This window comes from Ambystoma mexicanum, chromosome 3p, assembly GCF_040938575.1.
Source record: "Ambystoma mexicanum isolate Mex_15411 chromosome 3p, UKY_AmexF1_1, whole genome shotgun sequence".
Taxonomy (NCBI): Eukaryota; Metazoa; Chordata; class Amphibia; order Caudata; family Ambystomatidae; genus Ambystoma; species Ambystoma mexicanum.
In genome coordinates this window covers 1,030,705,658-1,030,728,947 of record NC_090925.1, presented here as the reverse complement: position 1 = coordinate 1,030,728,947, position 23,290 = coordinate 1,030,705,658, and the positions used below count along the sequence as shown (strand labels likewise).

The 23,290-nt window shown below is 52.9% G+C and overlaps 1 protein-coding gene across 1 annotated transcript in view; it reads right to left on the bottom strand.

Moving 5' to 3' along the window:
• ACTR5 (actin related protein 5) overlaps window positions 1-23,290 on the bottom strand; it is a 508,848-nt gene that overhangs the window by 376,361 nt on the left and 109,197 nt on the right. The window contains exon 3 of the mRNA XM_069652370.1: window positions 6,389-6,558. Within this exon, the coding sequence (XP_069508471.1) occupies window positions 6,389-6,558 (170 nt within the window). The remainder of the gene's footprint in view (window positions 1-6,388; window positions 6,559-23,290) is intronic.

Genomic DNA, 23,290 nt, shown 5'->3' with positions numbered 1-23,290 from the left:
CGCCGTGGGCGCCTTTTACATCAAAGGCCTGCATGCTGCGCCTTCTCCCGCTACGCCAGCTTGGGGAAGTCCTTGAAAGACTCCCCCGAGCTGGCATGGTGGGGGGCTAATGGCGCCTTTTGCCAAAGGCACCCGCGGCGGAGGGGCACTTTAGCCCACCGCCGTGGGCACCTTTTACATCAAAGGCCTGCATGCCGGGCATTCTCCCGGTACGCCAGCTTGAGGGAGCCCTTGAAAGACTCCCCCGAGCAAAAAAAAAAGTTTTTTTTTTTTTTTTTTAAAAACCAAAAAAAAAAACGGTATTTGGTGTCAAAAAATCGGTAGGCGGTAGGACTGCTTAAAAAGCGGTATCCTACCGCCTAAATCCATCGACAGTTTGACTGGTGGGGACGCTGACAAGTCCAGAAGGTCCGGAAACCAGATCTGCCTCGGCCACGCCGGTACGACGAGGATCATCCTGCACCGGGACCGCTTGAGCTGGTTGACGAGTCGCAGTAGCAACGGCAACGGAGGGAATGCATACAGGAACAGGCCATCCCAGGGGAACGAGGAAGCATCGCCCGTGCTCCTCGGCTGGGGAAACCTGCTGGCGAACCTCTGGCACTTGGAGTTCATCGTCGTCGAGAACAGGTCGATCTGGGGTTTGCCCCATCGTTGAGTCGATCCACTTCATCCTGACTCAGTTCCCACTCGTGGCACGAGCACAGCTCCCTGCTGAGTGAGTCGGCGATTGTGTTGTTTGTCCCTGCCAGATGAAAGGGTACCAGAACCCCACAGGTCCTGGGCTTCCTTGGACAGGGCCGGGGATCTTGTTCCCCCCTGCTTCCGGATGTAGAACATTGTGGTGGTGTTGTCGGTGAAGATCCTCACCACTTTCCCCTTGAGGGACGGGAGAAACGACCTGAGGGCCCAGAACACTGCTCGGAGCGCCGGTATGTTAATGTGGAGCGTCCTCTCCTCCGGGAGCCAGAGGCCTCTCGTGTGGAGACCTCCAGTGTGCACTCCCCACCCCTCCAGGGAGGCATCAGTCGTCACGGTCACCTGGTGTGCTGGGGTCTGAAAGTCCGTGCCCGCCGCGAGATGCGCACGGGTGCCCCGCCACCGAATTGCTTGGCGGAATACCTCATTGAGCAAGACCTTGTCCTTGAAGTTGCCCATCGCTTGCATCCAACGGGCGTCGAGGAAGTTCTGTAGAGGGCGCATCCGAAGCCTGCACAGGCGCACCAGGTAGATGCATGAGGACATCATCCCGAGAAGGGACTTGATGGGCCTCACCCTGGCCAGCAAACGCTGCACCTTGCCCAGGATGGCCTTCGTCCTTTCCTCCGACGGTGAGGCCAATCGCGCTACTGTATCGAGCCTGGCTCCCAGAAACAGTGCACCTGTGACAGAACCAGGTGGGATTTGGGGAAGTTGATGGAGAATCCCAGGTCCGTGAACAGCTGGACGGTCTTCGCTGTGTGTTCGACGGCGAGTTCCCTTGTTCTTGCTCGGATGAGCCAATCGTCCAGGTAGGGGTAGACGTGGATCCCCTGCAGGCGCAGCCGCGCCGCCACTGGCGCTAGGCACTTGGTGAATACCCTGGGCGCCGACTTCAATCCAAATGGGAGGGCCTTGAACTGGTAGTGCCGTCCCTGGACCACGAACCTGAGAAACTTTCGGTGTCCTTTAAGTATGGGGATGTGAAAGTATGCATCCTCCAAATCCAACGACGATAGGAAGTCGCCTTCCTCCAGCTGGCCCAGCACATGCTGGAGGGTGACCATCCGGAACTTCTGTGCCTTGATGCATCTGTTTAGTCGACGCAGGTCCAGGCTGGGACGCCATCTTCCTGTCTTCTTTCTCACGAGGAAGTATCTTGAGTATACTCCGGAGCCCCAGAGCCTCTTTGGGACGAGCTTGATGGCTCCTTTCTTGAGCATCGCCCTTACCTCGAACAGCAGTTGAGGGACGTGGTTTTCCTTCCTGGCCACGGGAGGAATTTGGGGGCACTTCTTGAGAAATTCCAGAGTGTGCCCGTGGGCCAGGGCATCCAGCACCCAACGGTTGGTGAAGGTTGACTCCCACACGCTGACGAACTTCGTCAGCCGGCCTCCCACCGGGGTGCTTCGGTGGGGGCCCGACGCAACGGCCGGTTCAGTCTTGCTTGGAAGCGGCCTTGCCCTCCCTGTCGACGACGGCGAGATCCAACCGACTTGCCTCATCCCCTGTAAGCTTCTTGCGACTAGGAGTAGCGGGCCGCCTGACGGTACGCTGAGGAGCCGCCGCCAAATCCTTGGGAGGCACCTTGCTTGCCTCCGGAGTTCCGAAAGGGCGGCCGTCGTTGCTGCAGAACCCCAAGGCCCGAGCCGTCTCCGTGTCGGTCTTAATGGCCTGCAGTGACTCATCCACTGTTTTTCCAAACAGATTGTTCCCGTCGAAGGGCATGTCCAAAACCTTGGCCGGTAAGTCTTGGCGGAAATCCGTCGCCTTGAGCCACCCCCGCCGTCTAAGGCAAACGCTGTTGCCCAACTGGCAGAAACCCGTGTCGGCAATGTCCGTGGCTACCGTTATGGCGTGGTCCGACGCCACCTCACCTTCCTGTAGGATCGGCAGGGCCTCCGCCCTCTTGTCGTCCGGTAGGAAATCCAACAGGGGGGCGATCTTGTACCACAATTCCCTGTCGTAGCGGGCCACAATCGCTAGGGCGTTGGCCGCCTTGATCGTTGTCGCCGCCAACGAGCTGACTCGTCGTCCCATGGCGTCCAGTTTCTTTCCCTCGCGGTCTGGTGGGGAAGTTGAAGATGAAGCCGAGGCCCCCCCGACTCCCCCGGTTTCTTCTTGGCCGCTGCTGAGACCGAATCCGGGGTTGGCTGTGCCCTAAGGCACAAAGGGGCAGCGTCGGGGACCGGGTACTTCTTCTCGTACCGGTCCCTCTTGGCAGGCGTCGTGGAAGGGTTCTACAGGAGGACAAGTCCCTCGTCCCAGATGTCATCCAGCAACAGCACCGCGAGGACCGTCTTCCTCTTGGCCTTGCGCCGTTGGTAGAGGAAGCCTTCCTTCTCTTCGGGGCAGAGCTGAAAAAAGCTTGGACGCCCTGGCAATCATGGCGTGGAAGGAGCCAATTTCGTCAGGAGAGGACGCCCGAGGAACCGAAGACGGGCGTCAGTCCCATCGTCACCGCCATCATCATCCGTCCCCGTCGTGGCCGTGCCTGTTCCCGTGTCATCCGTGGGGACCGGGGAAGGCGACAAAGGCTGGATGAATTCTTCTCCCCTTGTTTGGAGGGCTTCCCGACGGACCCGGTTCAGCTGGGTCATTGTCGGGGGTAGGGGCAGTCTCGTCCTCCTCTCCATGCTTAAGGCTTGGATTGCCGTCAAAATGGCCACAGAGTTGTCCGGCTCGGGCTGCGACGGGCATGGCAGGTGCGACGGCTGCTCCTCCTCCACGGGAAACTCGTCGCCACTCTCACTCTCGTCGTCCCCCTCGTCGGGATTCCTCCCGTGGGACCGGACCTCTTTCAAATTCTCGGTCAGTTCCTCCTCAGAGGTTGTGTCCGTAACGGACACCGCCCCCCCTCTTTTTCCACCAGGGTCTTCACGGGGGTCTTCTCGATGGACTTAAAAGAGGAGTCCCTCCACGGAGGCAGGGAAACTCTGGACCCCGAGGTCGCCTCCACTGAGGTTGCCTCTACAGGCTTCGCCAGGGCCGCAGCGACTCCCTCAATCGAGGCCTTGGCCGGGATCAAGGCCTTCACCACCATGGGCGCGCTTGAGGCCTTCACCTTAGGGGGACAGTCACTGCCTCGCTTTCCTTCGGCCGGTTCCTTCGAGATCGACTGGGGCTTCTCCAGAAGCTTAGCTTGGTTCTCGGGTTTTCTCTTCCCCAAGCCAGAGCATTGGCTCGTGGTTGATGGCGTCGGTGAAGGCGCGCCCTGCCTGGCAGCCAAGGAGCTCCCGTGAACACACGGTGCTTTGCCTTCTGTTGGGCCCCCGTCGCCAGGTCGCCCTCACAGGACTTAGAAGACTGCTCAGACTTCTTCTCACCTGCTGGGCTCTTGCCTTCCAGCCAGTTGGAGAGACGGGTCCGACGATCCCTCATAGTCCAATCCGACATGTTCATGCAAAACGCACAGTCCTTCTCCACGTGCGTTTTGTCCTCGTGGAGGCAGTATAGGCATTTCGAATGCTCGTCCTCCTTGAACACATTCTGTAGGTTGCATCCAGGGCAGATCCTGAACAGTTTGCCGGTAGTCGAGCTTCCCTTCTCCTGGGCCATGATCCTCTCGTCCGCGAGGTAGGCCTCAGAAACTTCTGGAATCCTCCAAGAAGCGTAACTCGACGAAAACTTCACCCTTGAGGGGTGTAGAAAAGTCTGAAATGGGTCCCCGTTGATCGGAGTAGAAACGGTGGAGCTTGAGGCTCGATTAAACCGAAAAAATGAGATAAATCTCTTTGAAAAAGCACAAACGCAGTAAAAGCTCGAGAGCTATAGCACGAGTGCTCCCAACACTTGAACGTGCGGTAAAAATTTGAGGATGGCTGCCAGGGGCGGGTCTTAGGGAGAGGGCAGGCATTGGCTGGGGGCAGTATGACCCAGAGACCAGTGATTGGTTACTACTGAGAAAGACAGATCAGAAACGAAACTGATACTGATCTTTTTCTTTAGCGAGGATTCCCAGCCTGACGACGGGGAATATTCATGAGCATGTGAATCCATGCCAGACCCCATGCTGGAGAACTAAGGTATGAGGCATGTAAGAGCTCTGCATGAGGTTAACAGGGAGCGGGGGGTAAGAGCAGATATAGCCAAAGCATTTGCCATGTACTATGAGCCCTTATATCACAATACACGGGCACTGGCTGCAGATGGGGGTGGGGGGGCAGAGCGTTATTGAACCAGTGGCCCTCACCTGTCTCAATGAGCAACAGAAGTCTAGAAAACAGATATTACTGAGGAGGTAGCTACTGCGGTCTCCCAGCTCCAGTCAGGGAAGACACTGGGGCATAACTGTTTCCCCATAGAGTTATGGAAGAGGCTTGGCAACCCCATTATCGGGCCACTGCATCGTCCATTTATACAGTGCAGGCAATATGGATGTCTCCCTCCAGACCTTAGGAAGGTGTGCATTGTTGTCCTCCCCAAGCCTGGCAAACCACCAGAATGTTGCACCTCTTACAGACCAATCTCACTTATAAATGGGGGAGCCAAGATCCTGGCAAGAATTCTGGCTAATTGCTTGCTGGTGATAATTAGCTCCTTAATTCTTCCGGACCAATGCAGGTTCATGTCCACCAAATCCACACGCATGAATCGCTGAAGGGTACAATTCCCCCACAAGTCAAGCCAGTGCGATACTTGACCCACTCGCTCTACTCACTATGGATATTGAGAAGGCTTTTGATTCCGTCTGGTGGGACTCCTTGTGGGTGGCCATGGAAACGCATGGGGTTTAGAGACTTTGAGCTAGATTTGCCTACTATGTTTCCCCAGTGGCAGAAGTCCAAGTCAATGGGACGGTCTCACAAACCTTTCCTTTAGTGTGGGGGGACAAGGCAGGGTGGCCCTCTCTCTATCCCCCTATTCACTCTGGCCATAGAACCACTAGCAAGCAAACTCAGAACAGACCTGAGGGAAGATAGGGTGTCACTATATGCTGAAAACCTTTTGATTTATATGAGCAACCCCTCAGACTTGTTTCCTGCAGTGACAGATATTGAACGAGGGGTTCAGTGGGCTTGAAATAAATTGGCAGAAATCAGTCCATTTCCCAATACAGGGGGAGATAACGAAACTCCACTGTACTGTCCCTATCCAATCATGACAGACGGTTTTGTGTAATTGGGTATACATGTCCGGCAGATTTTCTTCGGTTAAATCTCCACCCATTGATAGATAGATATTTTCAGGGTGTGGTGCACTGGCAATCTCTGTCTGTTGGGTAAAGCGGCTGCTACCCAGTGTTCTCATATAGTGGAACTCAATTAGAGTCCATAAAGGTTGTTCTTCATGAGCCTCCACCTAATGAATGCCGCTCATGCACACCCTCATCTTAATTTGCGATTTTAAAAGGATCCATGAACCTCAATCTGGATGCAGCAATGCACTGACATTTGAGTTACTTTTGAATACAGTGGTCACTGAACAGGTATGTGAGACGAACACAGAGTTCATAGTATAACAACCTTTATGCAAGACAGCTGGCTTTCTGAACCAGAGTGTCTGACTGTTTTCTTATTAGGCTGAAGATAGGCCATACTGCGTCCCCCCCCTGCCCGCCCACAGCACAATACACGCAGCATCACATTTTCACAGCTACAGAGCAGCTCCCTGTCTAGACTAAGATGCAAAGACAGCACTTTCTTCCAGTCACCCACAACGTACTATACTGATGGAGCACAGCACATACCTTGAATGTAATCCTCAGCCACGTAAGAGTGCTCATGCAGTATTTCTTCCATCCGGCTTAGTGTGATGGCTGCCAAGTGGCCTGGATATTTCAGTTGCAGAAGGCGCTGGAGATAGGTGGCCGCCTGCCCACCTCCTAGGTTGATGCGCCTGCAGTTTTTCACGTCAAACCTGTTTGCGGTACAAACAAAAGACGTAATTAGCAGTGACAGCCTTTTTATACCGAGACTTCTACAGCATCGCTAAACTTGGCCTCATTGTCCAGTATCTTGTACTAGTAAATGGATCAGAATATAAAATGTCACTCTAACAGATCATGCCCTCACACATCAGTACTTCAGTTCATTTTTGGGGCGGTTTAGCGCCATAAACTTGACCAGCGCAAGCATCTCACTGTACCTAAACGGGTTACTAACATGAATGTTCTGTAGCTCAATGTTTTCCACAGAGTAATGCAACTTATCTCTATCACTATTATGCAAAAGACAATTGCAAAAAAAATAAATTATTTTGCGTGTGGAGATCACTAGAAGAATGGACTCGATCACAAAAGCCATGTTGAAGTGATTGATGATCAACAAGAAGGGAAAAGTCAGCTGGATGGAATAAAAACGGTACAACTCAATCCTACTCTTCTGCTTACACAATTGTCCCCTGCTCAGGTTATGAAAACCAGCTCAACCTACCTACTAATTCTCAGAGGAGGTCTGAGTTATATTGTGCCCAGTCAATCCTTAGTCACCGACTGCTCCCTCAAGCTTTGCAAGGGAATGTCAAGACTAAAGTTCTTGAATCGAGACAGACAGGTTTATACATTTTAACAGTGTATTTTGGAGACAATACCGCTTGTAGAAGCACAACATTGATCATATGGACCTAACAAGTATGTGTGATAGGAAAGCTTTTAAAGAACCGAACTACAACTTTTATCTAAGGTTTTACCTGGAACATGCATCTCAAATTGAGTAAATAAGACAGTCTCCATTACTTTTTAAAAATCGACTGAAACCTCACCAAGTGTGTTTCGGGACTTTACTAAAAAGCTAAAAACAATTGGGCACAGTAATAGAGTCAGAGGACTCTAGAGCCAACTGCCGAAAAGATTACCTAGGAAAGGTGGGATTTCCACTCTAATGAGGAGATCTCGATAATGGGAAACAACTGAGCTCCTGGCAAGATTTAGCTTTGCTGCCAAATAACTCGACTAACCTAGATAAGTGGTACAACCTGAGACAGCAAAACTTGAGAGTCCAAAAGGAAATAGGAAGCAAACAAACAAAGGTGAGAATAGGTGTGCTATTATATCTTACTTTCGGGACCTAGCCACTGTAAGGGTCCAGAACTAGGACTCTGACACAGTGAGGGGCATGTTGGTTGGCAAATACTTATTAAGTAAGAAAAATGAAAAGAAAACCCTATCTTGCCTTAACTCTAAGAGCGGTTTACCTGCCTCAACTAAAATACTAAAAGGGATCCGTCAGAATGTCCAAGAACTAAAACAGTCCACTGTTTGGCGTCAAAACCGATTTACCAACCCTTACACTTGCAATAAACTAAAAGGAGTTGGTTGTCCTCTTGGTCCAGAAGAATGACTCTTCCATCAGAGAAACTGGTTCCTGAGGGAATGGCTCTAGAGTAGAAAAGGTTCTCAGAGGTGGAACTTTGTTTCTTTCTGAACCAAAGTCCCGGTATCAATAGAATGGCTTCTTTTTCTTTTAGCTCTTTTTACAATTTCAAGAGAATGGCTCCCTTCTCTTGGCTTTTCACAGGGTTCACAAACACACCAGAAGGAATGACTCTTCCCCGGGTTCTCCTTCGGCTCCTTGTATTGCCAATTGGTGGGGGAATGTCTCCCTTGCCCTGGCCTTCCTCAGGCTTCTCCGGTACGGTGGATGTTAAACCGGGTTCAGTAACTGTAGGAAAGATTTCCCTTCGGTGCAACCTAACCTGACTTTTTCCAGCGGAGCCTTCAGCTGCGCTCCTCTGGGCTTTTGCTCATCTATTATAGGAAAACTGACACTTCCTTCATACTGTTGCCTACTTTGACTATGTTGTCATTGCTTGGTAACCTTTTATCTATGTGCAAGTACCTCACAGTACCGCGCATAGGGGTCCTTTTGTTTAATTGCCCTAGACACCCTCTAATGATGTTTTGGTGATTGTACAAGTGTGCCTAGGACGAACTGGTGGCAGCAGTTTACTTTATAGTCTTGACTTATTTTTAATGAACTATATCACGTTTACTGTGTTTGCCTCAGGACTGGCCAGTGGCGAAAACAGCCATGCCACAAAGTCTTTTGTTCTGTCCTTTGGCCATTGTGTCACTTTGCCTTCCCCCAGGTCGAGCAGACCTGGGAATTCCTTATTTGGGCATGCAGCCTCCTGCAAAAACCAAGTTTCGCGGGCTCCTGCATGTCACGTGTGCTAGTGCCTAGGAAGAGGACTGGGACCGTCTGGTCCCAATCAACACTTCTGGTGCCAGTTTGTCTGGTATGCCTGAATGACTGGACCCACCACGGGCCGTGATTGGCCCATGCCTGTCGTGCATGCAAGGAACAAGTTACTTACTTACCTGGTAACGTTCTTTCGATGTGATGTTCCTCCGATGTATTCCACATCTTTTACATGGATTACCACAGATGTGCTGCGTCAGAAAACTCGGCGTAGGCGTCCTGCGTTGATACGCTCCCTCGAGGACCTCCTCCGATGGCCGACGTCACCAGATGTGTAGGACGCACGGCGCCCGTAGCATCAGTTGTAGTTTTTTCCCCCAGAACGTGTGGCACCAATCTTCTGCCAGCCTTACCACAGAAAGCCTTGCGGAAACGGAAGCTGCAATCGCAAAAGAAATTCTGTAGCGGGGCAGGTAGGGAGGGTAGGATGTGGAATACGTCAGAGGAACGTTACCAGGTAAGAAAGTAACTTGTTCTTCGAGGGGATTGTGTCCTCCGACGTATTCCACATCTTTGACAGACTCCCAAAGCAGTACCAACATAAGGAGGTGGGAAAAGAATTTAGAAATTTTAGAATGCCCAATCAAATTGCAGAATAGAGGACTGCCTTGCCAAAGGCCAAATCTTGCCCATGGATAGAGTCCAGGGAATATTGTTTCACAAAAGTATGGACAGAGGCCCATGTGGCCGCTTCGCAAATATTGCGAATTGGAACACCCCTCTGTAGTGCAGTGGAGGCAGCCATACCCCTAGTAGAATGGGCCTGTAAACCTACAGGAGGGTCCTTCCCCGCCAAACAATAACATTCAGAGATCGTCAAAATGATCCATCTAGACAAGGTCTGCTTAGAAACAGCCTGACCTAAATGCCTTCCAGCGTAACTGATAAAGAGCTGATCGGTCACTCTGACCCAGGACATCCGTGACAAATAGAAACTCTCCTAGGATCCAACCTATGGACCCTCTCCTCTTCCTTACCAGGATGTGGAGGAGGATAGAATGCCGGAAGAATTACCTTCTGGCTCAGATGGAATTCCGACACAACCTTCGGAAGAAAGGAAGGCCATACCCTAAGGACAACCCTGTCCTTATGGAACACAGTGAAGGGTGGTTTGGCGGAAAGTGCCTGCAACTAACTCACTCTGCGTGCGGAAGTAACCGCAACTAAAAATACAGTTTTAAAGGACAACAGTCTCAATGGACAAGAATGTAAGGGCTCAAACGGAGCTCCCATCAGGAACTTTAAAACCAAATTCAAATCCCAACTCGGCACCTGGAAAGGCGACGGTGGAAATACATGAGTTAGCCCTTTTAGAAACTGAGAAATCAAAGGAATTTTAAAATAAGAACATTCCCCAGACGAGCGCTTAAATATGGACAGCGCCGCCAGGTAACCCTTGATGGTACCCACATTCAGGCCCTTATGGGCTAAAGAAACTAAAAAAGACAAAACCAATGTCCCCTGCACCAGTCGCAGAACTTCCAACGGCAACGGTACAGGGATTTCGTTGCGGGCCTTCTGGCCGAAAGCAACACCTCCATCACAACTTCAGGGAGGTCCTAATCCTTATATCAGAGCCTTTCAGATACCAAGCATGAAGGCTGAGAGACTTGACCTCTGGATGGAGAACTCGACCCCCCTCCCGTGAGAGCAGATCGTCTTGGTAGGGAAGAATACGTGGAGGGCAAATGGACACGTCTAGAAGGTCGGGGTACCACGCTCTCCTTGCCCATGCCGGAGCAATGAGGATCATCCAGAAAAGAACCTCCGCAATACCTGTGGAATGACGGGGACTGGAGGAAACGCATACAGCAGTGGGAAGGTAAACTCCACTACGAACGCGTCCCCTAAGGCTGCTCTTGGAGGAAATTCCTGCAAGCAGAATCTTTTGCACTTCCGGTTGACACTGGTGCCGAAGAAGTCCACTTGTGGGGCTCCCCAAAGGACGAAGATCTCCAAATACTTCCTGAGCCAGCTCCAACTCGTGAGAGACTGTGCTCTGCCTGCTCAGAGCGTCCGCTGCCGTGTTTTCGTCTCCGGCCAGATGAACTGCCCAGATCAAAATTTCCTGCTGGATGGCCCAGAACCAGAGCTGCATCGCCTCCCTGCACAGTGGGAGTGACCCTGCTCCCCCTTTTTATTGAGGTAGTGCATGGCCACCGTATTGTGCGTCATAATCAGGACATTCTTCCCCCGCACAGACGCCAGCCTAACAGCCCGCAGTTCTAACAAATTGATGTTGAGTCTGGACTCTGACGGAGACCAACAACCGCTGACTGTCAACTCATTGGCATGAGCTCCCCATCCCGTGAGGGATGCGTCCGTCACGATCGTCACCTCCGGCCAGGGTAGCCAAAATGGAGCCCCCTTCATCAGATTGCCTTCGACGGCACACCACAGAAGATCATGGGCGACCAAGGGCAGCACCTGAACGCGATCCGACAGGCTGCCGGAGTACTGCGACCACTGCATCTTGAGAGCCCACTGCAGAGATCTCATCCACAGCCTGGCCTCTGGCACCAGTAGAATGCAGATGCCATGAGGCCGAGCAACCTCAAGAACTCGAATGCCGGGAGACTCTGGGCATGTTGAAACTTGTCCACCATCTGCAGAATGTGATGAGCCCTCACCTTGGGAGGCGAACACTGCCCTAGGGATGTGTCTAGCATTGCTCTGATGTACTGGAGCCACTGGGTAGGTGTCAAGTGTGACTTCTTTAAGTTGAGGGATAAGCCCAGCCTGTGAAGGGAGTGGCAGGTGACTGACAGATGATCCAGGACTTGCTTGGGAGAGCACGCCCTGATCAACCAATCGTCCAGGTAGGGGTAGATGTGAATCCCCACTTTCCTGAGATACGCTGCCACCACCACCATTAGCTTGGTGAAGACCCTTGGGCGGAGGTCAATCCGAACGGCAGGACCCGAAACTGAAAATGCGAGTCGCAAACCGCGAACCTCAGGTACTTCCTGTGCTTGGGATGAATACGCACATGAAAGTAAGCGTCCTTGAGGTCGAGACACACCAACCAGTCCTGAAGTTGAAGGGCCTGGAGGACATGAGAGAGAGTAACCATCTTGAACTTGTCCTTCCTGAGGAGCTTGTTCAAACCATGCAAGTCCATGATGGGTCTCAATCCGCCGTCTTTTTTTGGGATAAAAAAATATGGGGAATACCATCCCTTGTTCCTCTCCGCTACAGGCACCAGTTCTATGGTGCCTTTCTCCAGCAGGGATTTGATTTCCTGCGCAAGGAGCGGATCCGGACTTTCAAAGAGAGCTTCCCTGGTGGATTGTCGTGAGGCCTCTGCCGGAAAGGAAGTCAGTAGCCGTGGGCTATGATCTCCAGAACCCACACATCTGAAGTAATGACACGCCATTCTACAAGATGCTGCGCCAGCCTTCCCCCAACCGGCGAACCATGGGACATGGCCTCGTGACTGAGCGGAAGCGGCTGCAGCAGTGCCTGAGGGCAAAGAGGCAACTGCCCATGCGGCATTGGCACCTCAAGTACCTTGTTTTCCACCTCTGGTACTCCTACGGTGGCCCCTTTGACTGGCAGCCCCCGTCGATCTACCAAAGGAAGAGTAGTATCGAAAGGAACCTCCCCTCGACTGCTCTCCCCTATGACGAAAAGGCAGAGGTTGACATACTGCAGCGCTCAACGACTTCGCTGCAGCTTTGGAGGTCTGCAACCTCTCAAGGCTCTTATCAGCCTTGCTGCCAAAAAGATGGACACCATCAAAGGGCATGTTGAGAAGCCGGGACTGTACATCAGGAGCAAATCCCGACTTCTGCAACCACGCAAACCTGCGCATCACGGTGCTCGCCGCCATGGACCGCTGACAGTCTGCCATGTCCAGACCCGACTGAACGGATTCACACATGGCATCCTTGCCATCCTGAACGAGGGCAAGAAAACCATCCCGTTCCTCCCCTTCGGGAATATGTTCAGCCGCCAACGACACACAATGCCACAGAGTGTGCGTGAATCTTGCAAGGGCACAAACGAGTTGGCAGCCTTTAAATCCATACCCCCAGAAGAAAATGCCTTCTTCGCCCAGCCATCAAAGCATTTGTCGCCCCTATCAGAAGGGATTTTAGGGTACGAAGCCTGCTTTGCTGGGGCCGTAGCCGCCTGCACCACCAAACTCTCTGGAGTAGGGTGCGTAGACAAGTAGCAGGGGTCACCACTGGCTGGGCAGTATTTTTTCGGCAACGACTTATTCACTGCCGGGAGACTCTCCGGAGCAGTCCAAGACACCGCCACCCTTCTTTGTAAGGTCATGTGAAAAGGCAACACCGGGTCAGTGGGTGGACGTTGGTCCAAAATATCTGTCAAGTCATCCTGCAGAAAATCCACAGGTAGAGCCGACCAACCCAGATATTCCATCACCCTCGACATGAGGCGCCTGTACGATGAGTCAGCATGCATACCAGGCTCAGGCCTGCCAAACTCAACCTCCGGGGAGGTATCAAGACCACTGGCATCATGCAAAGACTGATGCAGGTCTTCCAGCTGGCTATGCCCTGACAACAGGTCATCAGGAACCTCAGGCCCTTCCTCAACCTCTGAAATGTACTCCAAGGGTTGGAACAAGTCCACCCTGGGAGGAGGAACAGAGTATTGGTCGAATACAGGCCGCACAGACTTGCTGAGCGCCTTCCTAAGAGCTTCCACAGCTCTCCGGTGTACCTCCGGCAAACATTCTACAAAAGGTGTTGACGTCGCCCGAGGCGCCGACGATGACAGCGGCTTCGAGGCCGGACCCCGAGCGCGTCCTTCGATGGCCTCGGCGCTGATGGCGTGGATGGCTTCCTTGGAGCTGGAGCCTCGAGAAATTCCCTCGACGGACATGGCGCCAACGGCACCAATGCCTTTTTTGAAGGCCTCACATGCTCCAACGGTCTCGACGGCATCGAGGACCGGGACGTGGAGCGGGCACAGTGGCGGTCCTCCTTGTCCGACTGGGACATCGAAGGGTCCCGGTAACCGGTGATCGCGCCAACCGCCTGAGCCCGAAGGCGTGCGCGCGGTGGCTCTAGAGCGTTCCTTGCCGGCTTCTCTCGAAGGCACAGACAGAAAGGTGCCCTGCGACTCAGAAATCGCCATCATCTCCATGCGGACGGCGTCCCATTCCGCCAGAGATGAATGCTTGGTGGGACACGCAACCCGCCGTCTGGTGGAGTCCTCAGCCGAGGACACGGAAGTCGACCGATGACGGCGCTTCCGTACATGACTCGGGGAGGCTGAGGAATGGCGGGACCCATTCTTGGAATGAGACCCCCTGGACTTAAACCGATGCAGAGAGTCACCCCTCGAATCATCGGTCGAAATTCCAGCGGACTTTGACTTACAGGGTTTGGAAACCCTACCCGCCGACAGCTTCTTCTGCTCCCGCAATGCCTTCGACGTCAAAGACTGGCATTCGTCGCAGTTATCAGTGGCGTGGCTCTCGGGGGTGTGGCTAGGCAGCCATGGAGTAGGCTGCAATCGTCGAGAGCTCCGTGATCCGTTTCATAGATCTGCACAAATGAGTGCAGGCGGACATTGATTTGCAGCCCAAAAAGTACACTATGGGTGTAGGAACACGCCGGGAGAAGACTGATCGTGCCGGCGGGATGTTTGATACAAAGTAAGAACAGTTAAGCTATTTTGTCTCCCGGACGAAATAGACATCAAAATGGCGGCAGCACACAAAGAACATCTGTGGGAAGCGCCTAGAGAACAAAGAGGCTGGCAACTGTGACACTGTGCAGCCATCAGCCCCAGGAGCAGATAGACAAGGCAGCTTTAATTAGTAACGTAATGTGTGGCTTGCACTGTGTAGCTCCAGTGATCCAGGAGGGCTGGGATCCCCCGGGGAGCATAAATAAAGACCGCCGCCGCCTCAATGGTGAAATGCAGCGCAGGCGGGAGCAGCGCTGAAATCATGGCACGATCGTGAGCCCATGGAAAGCAGGAAGAGACTGCCGCAGCGGGAGCAGAGCTCACACACATGGCGTAACCTCCGACACCATAGCCCCAGCAAAGGGAGCGGCTCCGGTGACGGGGGATTGTGGGGAGCCCCACGGAGTCAACAAAGGGCCACGGCCGCGAGGGAGCGTGTCGCGCAGCCCGGCCGGACATTAGCTGCGGCCAGAACCCCGTGGTCCGGCCGTGACACTGAAGCATTTAGATAACGGCCATGTGAAGCGGATAGCCTTGAGGGCACGGGCATAAACATCATAAAACACCATAGCCGCAGCGCAAACGAGAAGCGGCTGCCGGCCCATATGCAGCGCACTGTGACGGATGAATACTGGCTAATGAGCGGGCGGCTCTGGGGGCCAGGGACAGCTCGGAGCTCCTAAATGAATATCAGAATACTCTGTGGCAGGTGGCAATTTGGAAGAGGCCCCAACCGGGGTGAACTGGACAATGGACCTGCGGCTGCACAGCACAGGAGCTCAGTGAAAGGGCATATACAACCGGGCCCCGCCGCAGTCCTAGGGCCCCCACAACACGTGGACACGGCAGCAGTGGGTGCAACGCCCTTGAGCACAGTCATTGGGCCACAGACACAAGGGTGACTACTGTTACCAGGGGTCCGACAAGGACGTGTCCCCCTCCCAGATTGCGGGCCAAAAGAGAACGACACAGGTGCTGGGTGCAGACGACAACGCAAGAGCTGGAAAGCAGGGGGGGTGAGATGCACCCAGAGATAGCGCTGCAGTGTGCTGCACGGGTGGGCAGGCAGCACCCACGACCAGGCGGGGTTGAGGCGGGAGAACGCCGATCCCATCACCACACCCAGCGAGGCACACAAGCACTTGCGGGCGCGGCCACTGACCTATGCCAGCAAGAGCTGGGGTACAGAGTCGAAACAGAACTGTCAGAGCATAACTACGTGGGAGAGCACGACCCACCCCAGGCACAGATCAAGCAACATCGGGGAAACCACCACAAGTTAGCCTGCCGGGTCCCTTCGCCAACCGGGGTCTGATCCGCCAGAGGCTTGCACACGCAAGCCCCACAACATTAAGATGGCTAACAAACTGGCCAAAACAAAGGGCAAACAACCCACGCTGGATGAATACAATAGAACATCGCCAGTGGCAGAGGGGGCCAGGAGCAAGGACAGATCCCCTACAGTGGGCACGGAAGCAGCGGGCAGGGACCAGCAGATCCTAACAGCAATCGCAGACCTGAAGGTGGCATGGGAGACCAAACTGGAGTCAGCCGTGGCCGAGCTGAAGGTGGCTCTGGATCTTAAAGTTGGGGCAGTACAGGAGGAGGTGAACCTCCTCCGACAAGATGTTAGAGCACTAGCAGAACGAACAAGCGACCTAGAGAAGGAGGTGGCCCCGAATACAGCTGCATGCGCTTCTCAAATCCTTGCTCCACGTCCTGGAACAACACGTGGGCAACCTGGAAAACGGGGCAGAGGAGGCAGAGGGACGCGCCCGGAGGAACAACATCCGCATCGTAGGAACGCCAGAGGGCCTCAACCCCACGGAGTACATAGAAACAATGCTGCTTCAAGGGATAACTGGAGGAGCGTTGACTCAGGGGTTTGCGGTGGAGCGGGCGCATAGGGCCCTGATGAGAAAGCCACTACCGCCCCTCCCCCCCCAGGCCGGTAATCGCCAAGATCTTGAATTACCGAGACCGAGAGAAAATCCTTGAGCATTTCCGTAAGGGAGGCACGATACAAAGGGAGTCGGCAAATATAACAGCATACCCGGATTACACCCTGCAGGTGCAACGCCGACGCATGAACTTTGGTGCAGTGAAGAGAAGGTTGCGAGAAGCAGGCTATAAGTACATGCTGATCTACCCTGCTAAGCTGAAAGTGTACCACAAGAGTAGAGCACTGTTTTTTGATACCCCGGAGGATGCGACAGACTAGCTGGACGCACAAAGTTGCCCCCCGGAATCTGGTATCCAGGATGAAGGAGACGCAGATAAGTGACATGGAGACTGCAGTACCCAGGGTGCTGCAGGCTCGAACTTTGGGACTAGAATATAGGTCAGGATATAGTCTTCTGATGCAGAGCGATCAGGGCTGCGCACATATGATACATTGAGTACAGGCACTCAGAATAACACACAGGAGCCTAACGGGACCAGCCCTCACACCCCAACGAACAGACCAGTTATGTTACCGGTAGGACGGTGACGCCCTGCTGGGTTCCTGACCTCGGCATTCTGAGACAGGACCAAATGTGGGGGAGACCAAGATCCAGGGATGGAGCTGGGCACCAGCTGGGGTTGGGCAGGGAGGGAGGAGACAAGGGGGGTGTGCAGTGTTTTCTGTTGGGACTGGAGGGGAGGTGCGTTAGTCGGGAGTTCATGTTGGGGGAGGGAGGGAGGGAGGGAGGGAATCAAGCCTAAGTTCATGTCAAATTAGACGAGAGTGGGAAACCGGGAGGTGAAGAAGGGGGACAGACTAAGCATGGCGATGGGTAGCCTAAAAATTGTAACCTGGAACGTGAGGGGCCACAATAGTTATCTGAAAAGGAATAAAGTGATGATGTACTTGAGAAGGCTGAAAGTGGATATTGCACTGGTAGAGGAGACGCACCTTACTAAGGAGAAATTGGAAGTGGTCAAGAGGAAGTGGAGCGGGACTACCACGGGAGCCACATATTCAGCTGACGCGAGGGGGGTGGTCACGTGGCTGGCACCTCATGTACCGTTCCAGTTACTTCAGTCCACAGGAGATTCAGATGGTAGAATGATAGTGGTGCGCGGGAAGCTGGAAAATAGAGAAGTGTGCATTATAAACTCATATACCCCTAACCAAGACACGGCAGCCTACTTTAGGGCCCTATATGGCAAAATCAGCCCCTTATTGGGCGGAGCAATTATTTGGGGCGGGGACTTTAATTGCACGTTACACCCAAAATGGATAGGTCGGAAAGCATGCTAAGTAGGCCCACCCCCGCAGCAAGAGCATTTCAGGTCCTGCTGGGAGACTTCGGCTGGAGGATGCCTGGAGACAGCTTCACCCAGCAGTTAGGCAGTACACACATTACGCGGCCCCACACAACCCGCTTACGAGACTGGACTACATGTTTGTTGCCTCAGAGCTGGTAGGAGAAATGATAGGCTCGGAATACAAGGCCAGGGTGTTTTCGGACCATTCTCCCTTGGTCCTGGAATGGAGGCACCAGCCAGCTAGAGCCAGAATCCCAACTTGGAAGTTCAGAGCCGACGCCCTGCAAGACTCGGGATTCCGTGAGGGGCTTAGGGAGACGATTGTCGAGTATTTCAACCTTAACACGGGGAGTGTGCCGTCAGAGGGAACCTTATGGGAAGCGTTCAAAGTGGTAGTACGGGGTGCAGCCATAGCCAAATCCAGAGGGCTGCAAGGGGGCATAGAACGTGAGCTGCAGGAGACAGAAGGAGTTGGAAGGAATAATGCATAAGGGGAGTGTCTCACAGGAGGATGCCGAACGGGTGAACTTGTTACAACAAACTAGCAGGGAGCACTGGAACAGTCTATGTAACCTGAACTACAAAAAATATATCGAAAGGCAACACGCGGGGGGTTATGAACCGGGAAGGCTGCTAGCATGGCTGTACAAAAATGAGATGCCGAGACCAGTGGTCAGGGAGATAAAAGGGCAAGACGACCAGACTTGGGATACCCAGGAGGGAGTTAACGAGGGGTTCCTTAGATTCTATAAACGCCTCTATGAGGACACAGGGGAGGAGATGGGCCGGGAGATTCAGGAAACCCTGGAAGACGTTGGCTTGCATAAACTAAATGATGAGGAACGGGAAGACCTTGACGCCCCAATCACATTAGAAGAATTAATTAGAGACAGTGATACAGCATCTACCTACATGTAAGGCTCCGGGGTCGGACGGGCTCCCGAGTGAATTCTACAAGACATACAGGCAGGAGGTGCTCGCCATGTTAAATGAGGCACGAGAGAGGGAGGCTGCTGGAGTCCCTGAGTGAGGCGGTGGTCATTCCGCTCCTGAAACCGGGCAAGCCTAGTACGGATTGTGGGTCATACAGACCCCTATCGATGCTTAACCAAGATAGCAAAATCCTTACAGCTACGCTGGCAAACTGACTCACACGAGTCATAGGCAAATTGATACACCCTGATCAAACAGGCTATGTCCCGGGTAGGAATATAACCGACAATCATCAGAGACTCCACCACATTATTGAACAGACAGAAGAACCCCGGCAAGAGGGCAATAGTCTTGCTGGACGCCATCAAAGCCTTTGACTCTGAGATGGCCGTGGCTATTAGCGGCACTGAAAGAATACGGGATTGAGCCGGGGTATCTGAGGTGGGTCAAAATGGTATATAGCTCCCCGATCGCTAGGGTTAAAACTGGCGCAATAATTTCTGACAAGTGGCAACTTAGTAGGGGCACTAGACAGGGATGCCCCTGGTCGCCCATGCTTTACATCCTCGCTTTCGAACCTCTGGCAATCTGCCTCAGACAACAGTACGGGGAGATAGGGATACCAACGAAGGGAGGACCGCACCTCAAATCATTGTGCGCTAATGACATGCTGCTGTACTTGCGCTTCCCAGAGGAGAACCTACAATGTGTCCTGGAGGTGATGGAACGTTACACCACCCTTTCGGGCATAGCTGTAAACCCAAAGAAATCGAGCATGTTCCCCTTGGGCAGATACAGGGGGGTTTCGCACAGGAACCTACCGGTCTTGCCGATACCTTGGCAGACCAGGACATTCCGATATCTGGGAATCGATATACATCACACGGCCGAGGAGGAGCATAAACACAACACGGAGAGGGCAATGGAGGACATCAAGAACAGCATGGGGTTCTGGTCCAACCTACCTCTGGCTATGGTGGGTAGGGCTGCCCTGATCAAGATGGTGGTGCTGCAGAGATTGTTACACTATTTTATGAACATCCCGTACATGCCCCCCAAACGCTTTTTTTGCGAAACTCCATAGCCTATGTAGGGGCTTTATATGGCATAACTCCAGGAATAGGGTGGCCCTTTGGAAGCTGCAAAACTCGTGTGAAAAGGGGGGTATCAATTTGCCCAACTTCAAGATATACCACCTGGCCGGTCAGCTCCAGTATATGGACCGGTGGCTGTCCCAAGAAGAGACAGCCGAATCCAGGCTCTGTGTGGGGACACCGCCCCCTTCTTCCTAAGGGAGGTAGTGTGGTTGCCCAAACTAATGTTGCAGGGATGGGTGAGACTGCTGACACTGGGCTGGGAAACATGGAGCAAAACATGTCAAAGAGCAGGGAACCTGTCCCCATGCTCCCCACAGGTGCCGCTAGTGGCGCTATGCAGGGAGGATCCGCAAATGATAAAAAGGATCCGTAGATATTGGGAGCCGATGGGCCTCGTGACCCCCGGAGATGTATGGCAAGAGGGGGAGGCACTGGACTTCCAGAGACTAAGGGAGGAGACCGGGGTGCACACAGGCCAACATATCACCCACACAAGATTTGTCAAAAGGCTGAGAGAGCGGTGGCCTGGGGCAGCGCTGGCGGAGCAGCCTGACATGACCATCGAGACGATGTACGATGTATCGGAGGGTGGGAATGAAATTTCCTGCATATATGAGCTACTTGACTACGGTGGGAAATGAGCTACTTCAACTGAGGCGGGAATGGGAGAGGGAGGTGAAAGAACCTATGCTGGATGGACAATGGGCTAGGGCACAAAGGTACCACAAGAAGGTGTCCAGAAATGAGAGGTTGCAGCAGATCCAGTTATACGTCACCCACAGGGCATATATGACCCCTAGCAAAATTGCCAGATTTGGAAGTTCAGTTGCACAGAAATGCCCAAGGTGCGGTGAGGAGGAAGCTGGGATGTTATACATGTTTTGGGCTTGCCCAAAGGTGGGGAGATTCTGGATAGAGGTCAAGCTACGCTTAGCTGAAAAAGGGATCATACTGGAAGTGTAGTCAGCGTGGGCATGCATGCAGGGGAGTTTTGCAAGACCACGTAACCTTAAGCACATTAGTAAGATGAAGGACCTGGCCTACATCCTGGTCAATTGCAATGGGCCGGAAGGCAGCCCAACGTCCTAGAATAGAGACGTGGTGGACGGACCTCCTAAAGTGGGCAGATGTGGAAACGGTGGTCTGGTATGAAGCAATCAGTAGGGGAGGGGAGGAGGAGGTGGCACCCCTGATAGCTTGGAGACAACTGGTAGCCACGATGGGGGACCCTCCCAAACCTAACTTAGTGAGAGTGATGAGGAAGATAAACCTGGAGACGCGCAAGCAGCTGGCATTGAATTAGGGGCTCAAGTTAAAGGGGGCACGAGGGTGGGGGGGGACTGTGATGCACCATCTGTGAATTTAACGATGTGATACGAAGGTTCTCATTGGTTGAAATGTTTGATGTCTTTATAAAATAATAAAAATTGTTTAAAAAAAAGAAGAAAAAAAAGAATCAGTGGCGTGGCTCTCACTGAGGCACTAGAGGCAGACGTTGTGCGGGTCCGTCTGAGACATCTTGGAACCGCAGACCCGACACTTCTTGAAGCCCGACTTCGGGGTAGCAGAAGACAAAGACCTTTTCGTTTAACACAACGATATTCGAAGAAGCGATTCACAAGAGAGAACCGAGGCGCGCCGAGATTTCGTAGCGAACACGTTCGCGGAAAAAATAGAACTGGAGGCTACGGGTGTCGTGCGTCCTACATATAACATCTGGTGACGTCGTCCGTCGCAGGAGGTCCTCGTGGGAGCGTACCAACGTCAGACGCAGGACGCCTACCTCGAAAGAGTAGATCTTCCATTGATTATCCCAATTTGACTTCAAACTGATTCTTGGTAAGAGGTCTCTGCATCCATTCTAGGTCTATCAACTGAAGTTCTCTCTGAACTACAGAAGAAGCCAAGTATCCTGAAACGCGAACGCAGACATGTGGAACCGCCAGAGACATGCAGGAAGGTTTGGCACCCTGAGCCCGCTGTTGTCCTGTCGGACCCGTTTTTTGCATCAATCACTTAAGGCATGCAAAGGCGCTTCAACCCTTTGGAGGAGTGGGAACAATTACTCTCGGCACCTCCTAATTTCCCTCCATATGAGCCTAATCGGACGTTTTTCTGAGCCATTCAGCGAACTGACCAGCTCGAACCCAGGATATTGCATAGGAGGGCTGCCGTCCAGAGATGACACTCGGGACTTGGGCAATCGCTAGCTTGTGGTCCTGGGCCCACTCAAGCTAAATTGTGTAGTCCTCTGGGTCATGATTTAAGAGAGTGCCACGCCACGAGCATTTGCGGTCGCTGTGATATGATATTGTTCAATAGCGCCTATACACAATGTGTTTCAAAGCACTTCAAGGTCCAAGGAGGGAACAAGGGAAAATAAAATGACAATCTTACAGGCCATGAACAATAAGAATGTGAAATGAACTATCATACTCGGCCTGACTACATTGCAGATAGTGCAAGAGCTAAGACATAGATTAGGAAAGACAGATAAGGAAGCAAGGGGGAGAGAGGGTAGGAAATGGAAACAGACAGGCGACTACCGTACTAGGCCTGATGACATGTCTGGTAGAGCCAGAGAAATACAAAAGGTGAGGGAGAGGGGTGCGGAAAGGCATGACTACATTTCAGATAGTGCTGGAGGGGGGTGGGGAACAAGTAAGGGGAGGGGGAGGAGACAGACCAGGTTGCTATCATACTAGGTACAGGGACAATTTTGACAGAGTAAGTGCATAGAGGGGAGAGATAGGGAAAGGGAGAGGAGGAGAGAACAGAGTAAGCAGTCAAAAAGAGTTGAGAAGCAAGAGGGGAGAGCAAATACAATTGCAGAAGTTAGTAGTAACACATAATGTTGCAAGTCAGGCTACAAGATGAAGATGGGAACAGCATAATTCAGGGTCACCATGAGTATGAGATGCAAGGGAGTCCTGCATGAGAGTTGAGAAAAGTGTGACGCACCGTGAATTAATGAAGTCCATAAAAGTCAAATCCAGCATTGGCCACAAGACGGTGATGGTGAAACCAGAATGTAGCAGGACAGACTCCTGCAGAAGTAGGCTTGGGGGGGGGGGGAAGGGGGGGAGCAGGGTAGAAGAATTAAGCAAAACAGGCCCTGTGTGCGAGAAGGGTGGGGGCACAAGGAAACATAACAGGGGACCAGAGGGAATGGGGGATGGCCTGTGGGGGCAGAGGGAGTAAACACATGTTGGTTCATGCTTACCTGCTGTCTGAGCAGAGGGTTTGAGCCCTGGGCATCCTGGTCCGAAGAGGAATTGCCCTTTTCTTCATCAGCCCTTCGCTTTGGACACCCGGGCGATAGATGCCCTTGGCCTAAGAGTTAAGAGCAGGAAGGAAGAGGCAGGGCAAAGAAGGTGGCTGGTGCTTAGGCCAGGTGACCTAGATCCACTTGCACCTGCTCCCCATCTGCACAGAAAAAGAGGCTGGTGGGCGGCGTCTTAAGTAGGGAAAAGAGCGGTAACATGGAAGGCTCCAGGTAGG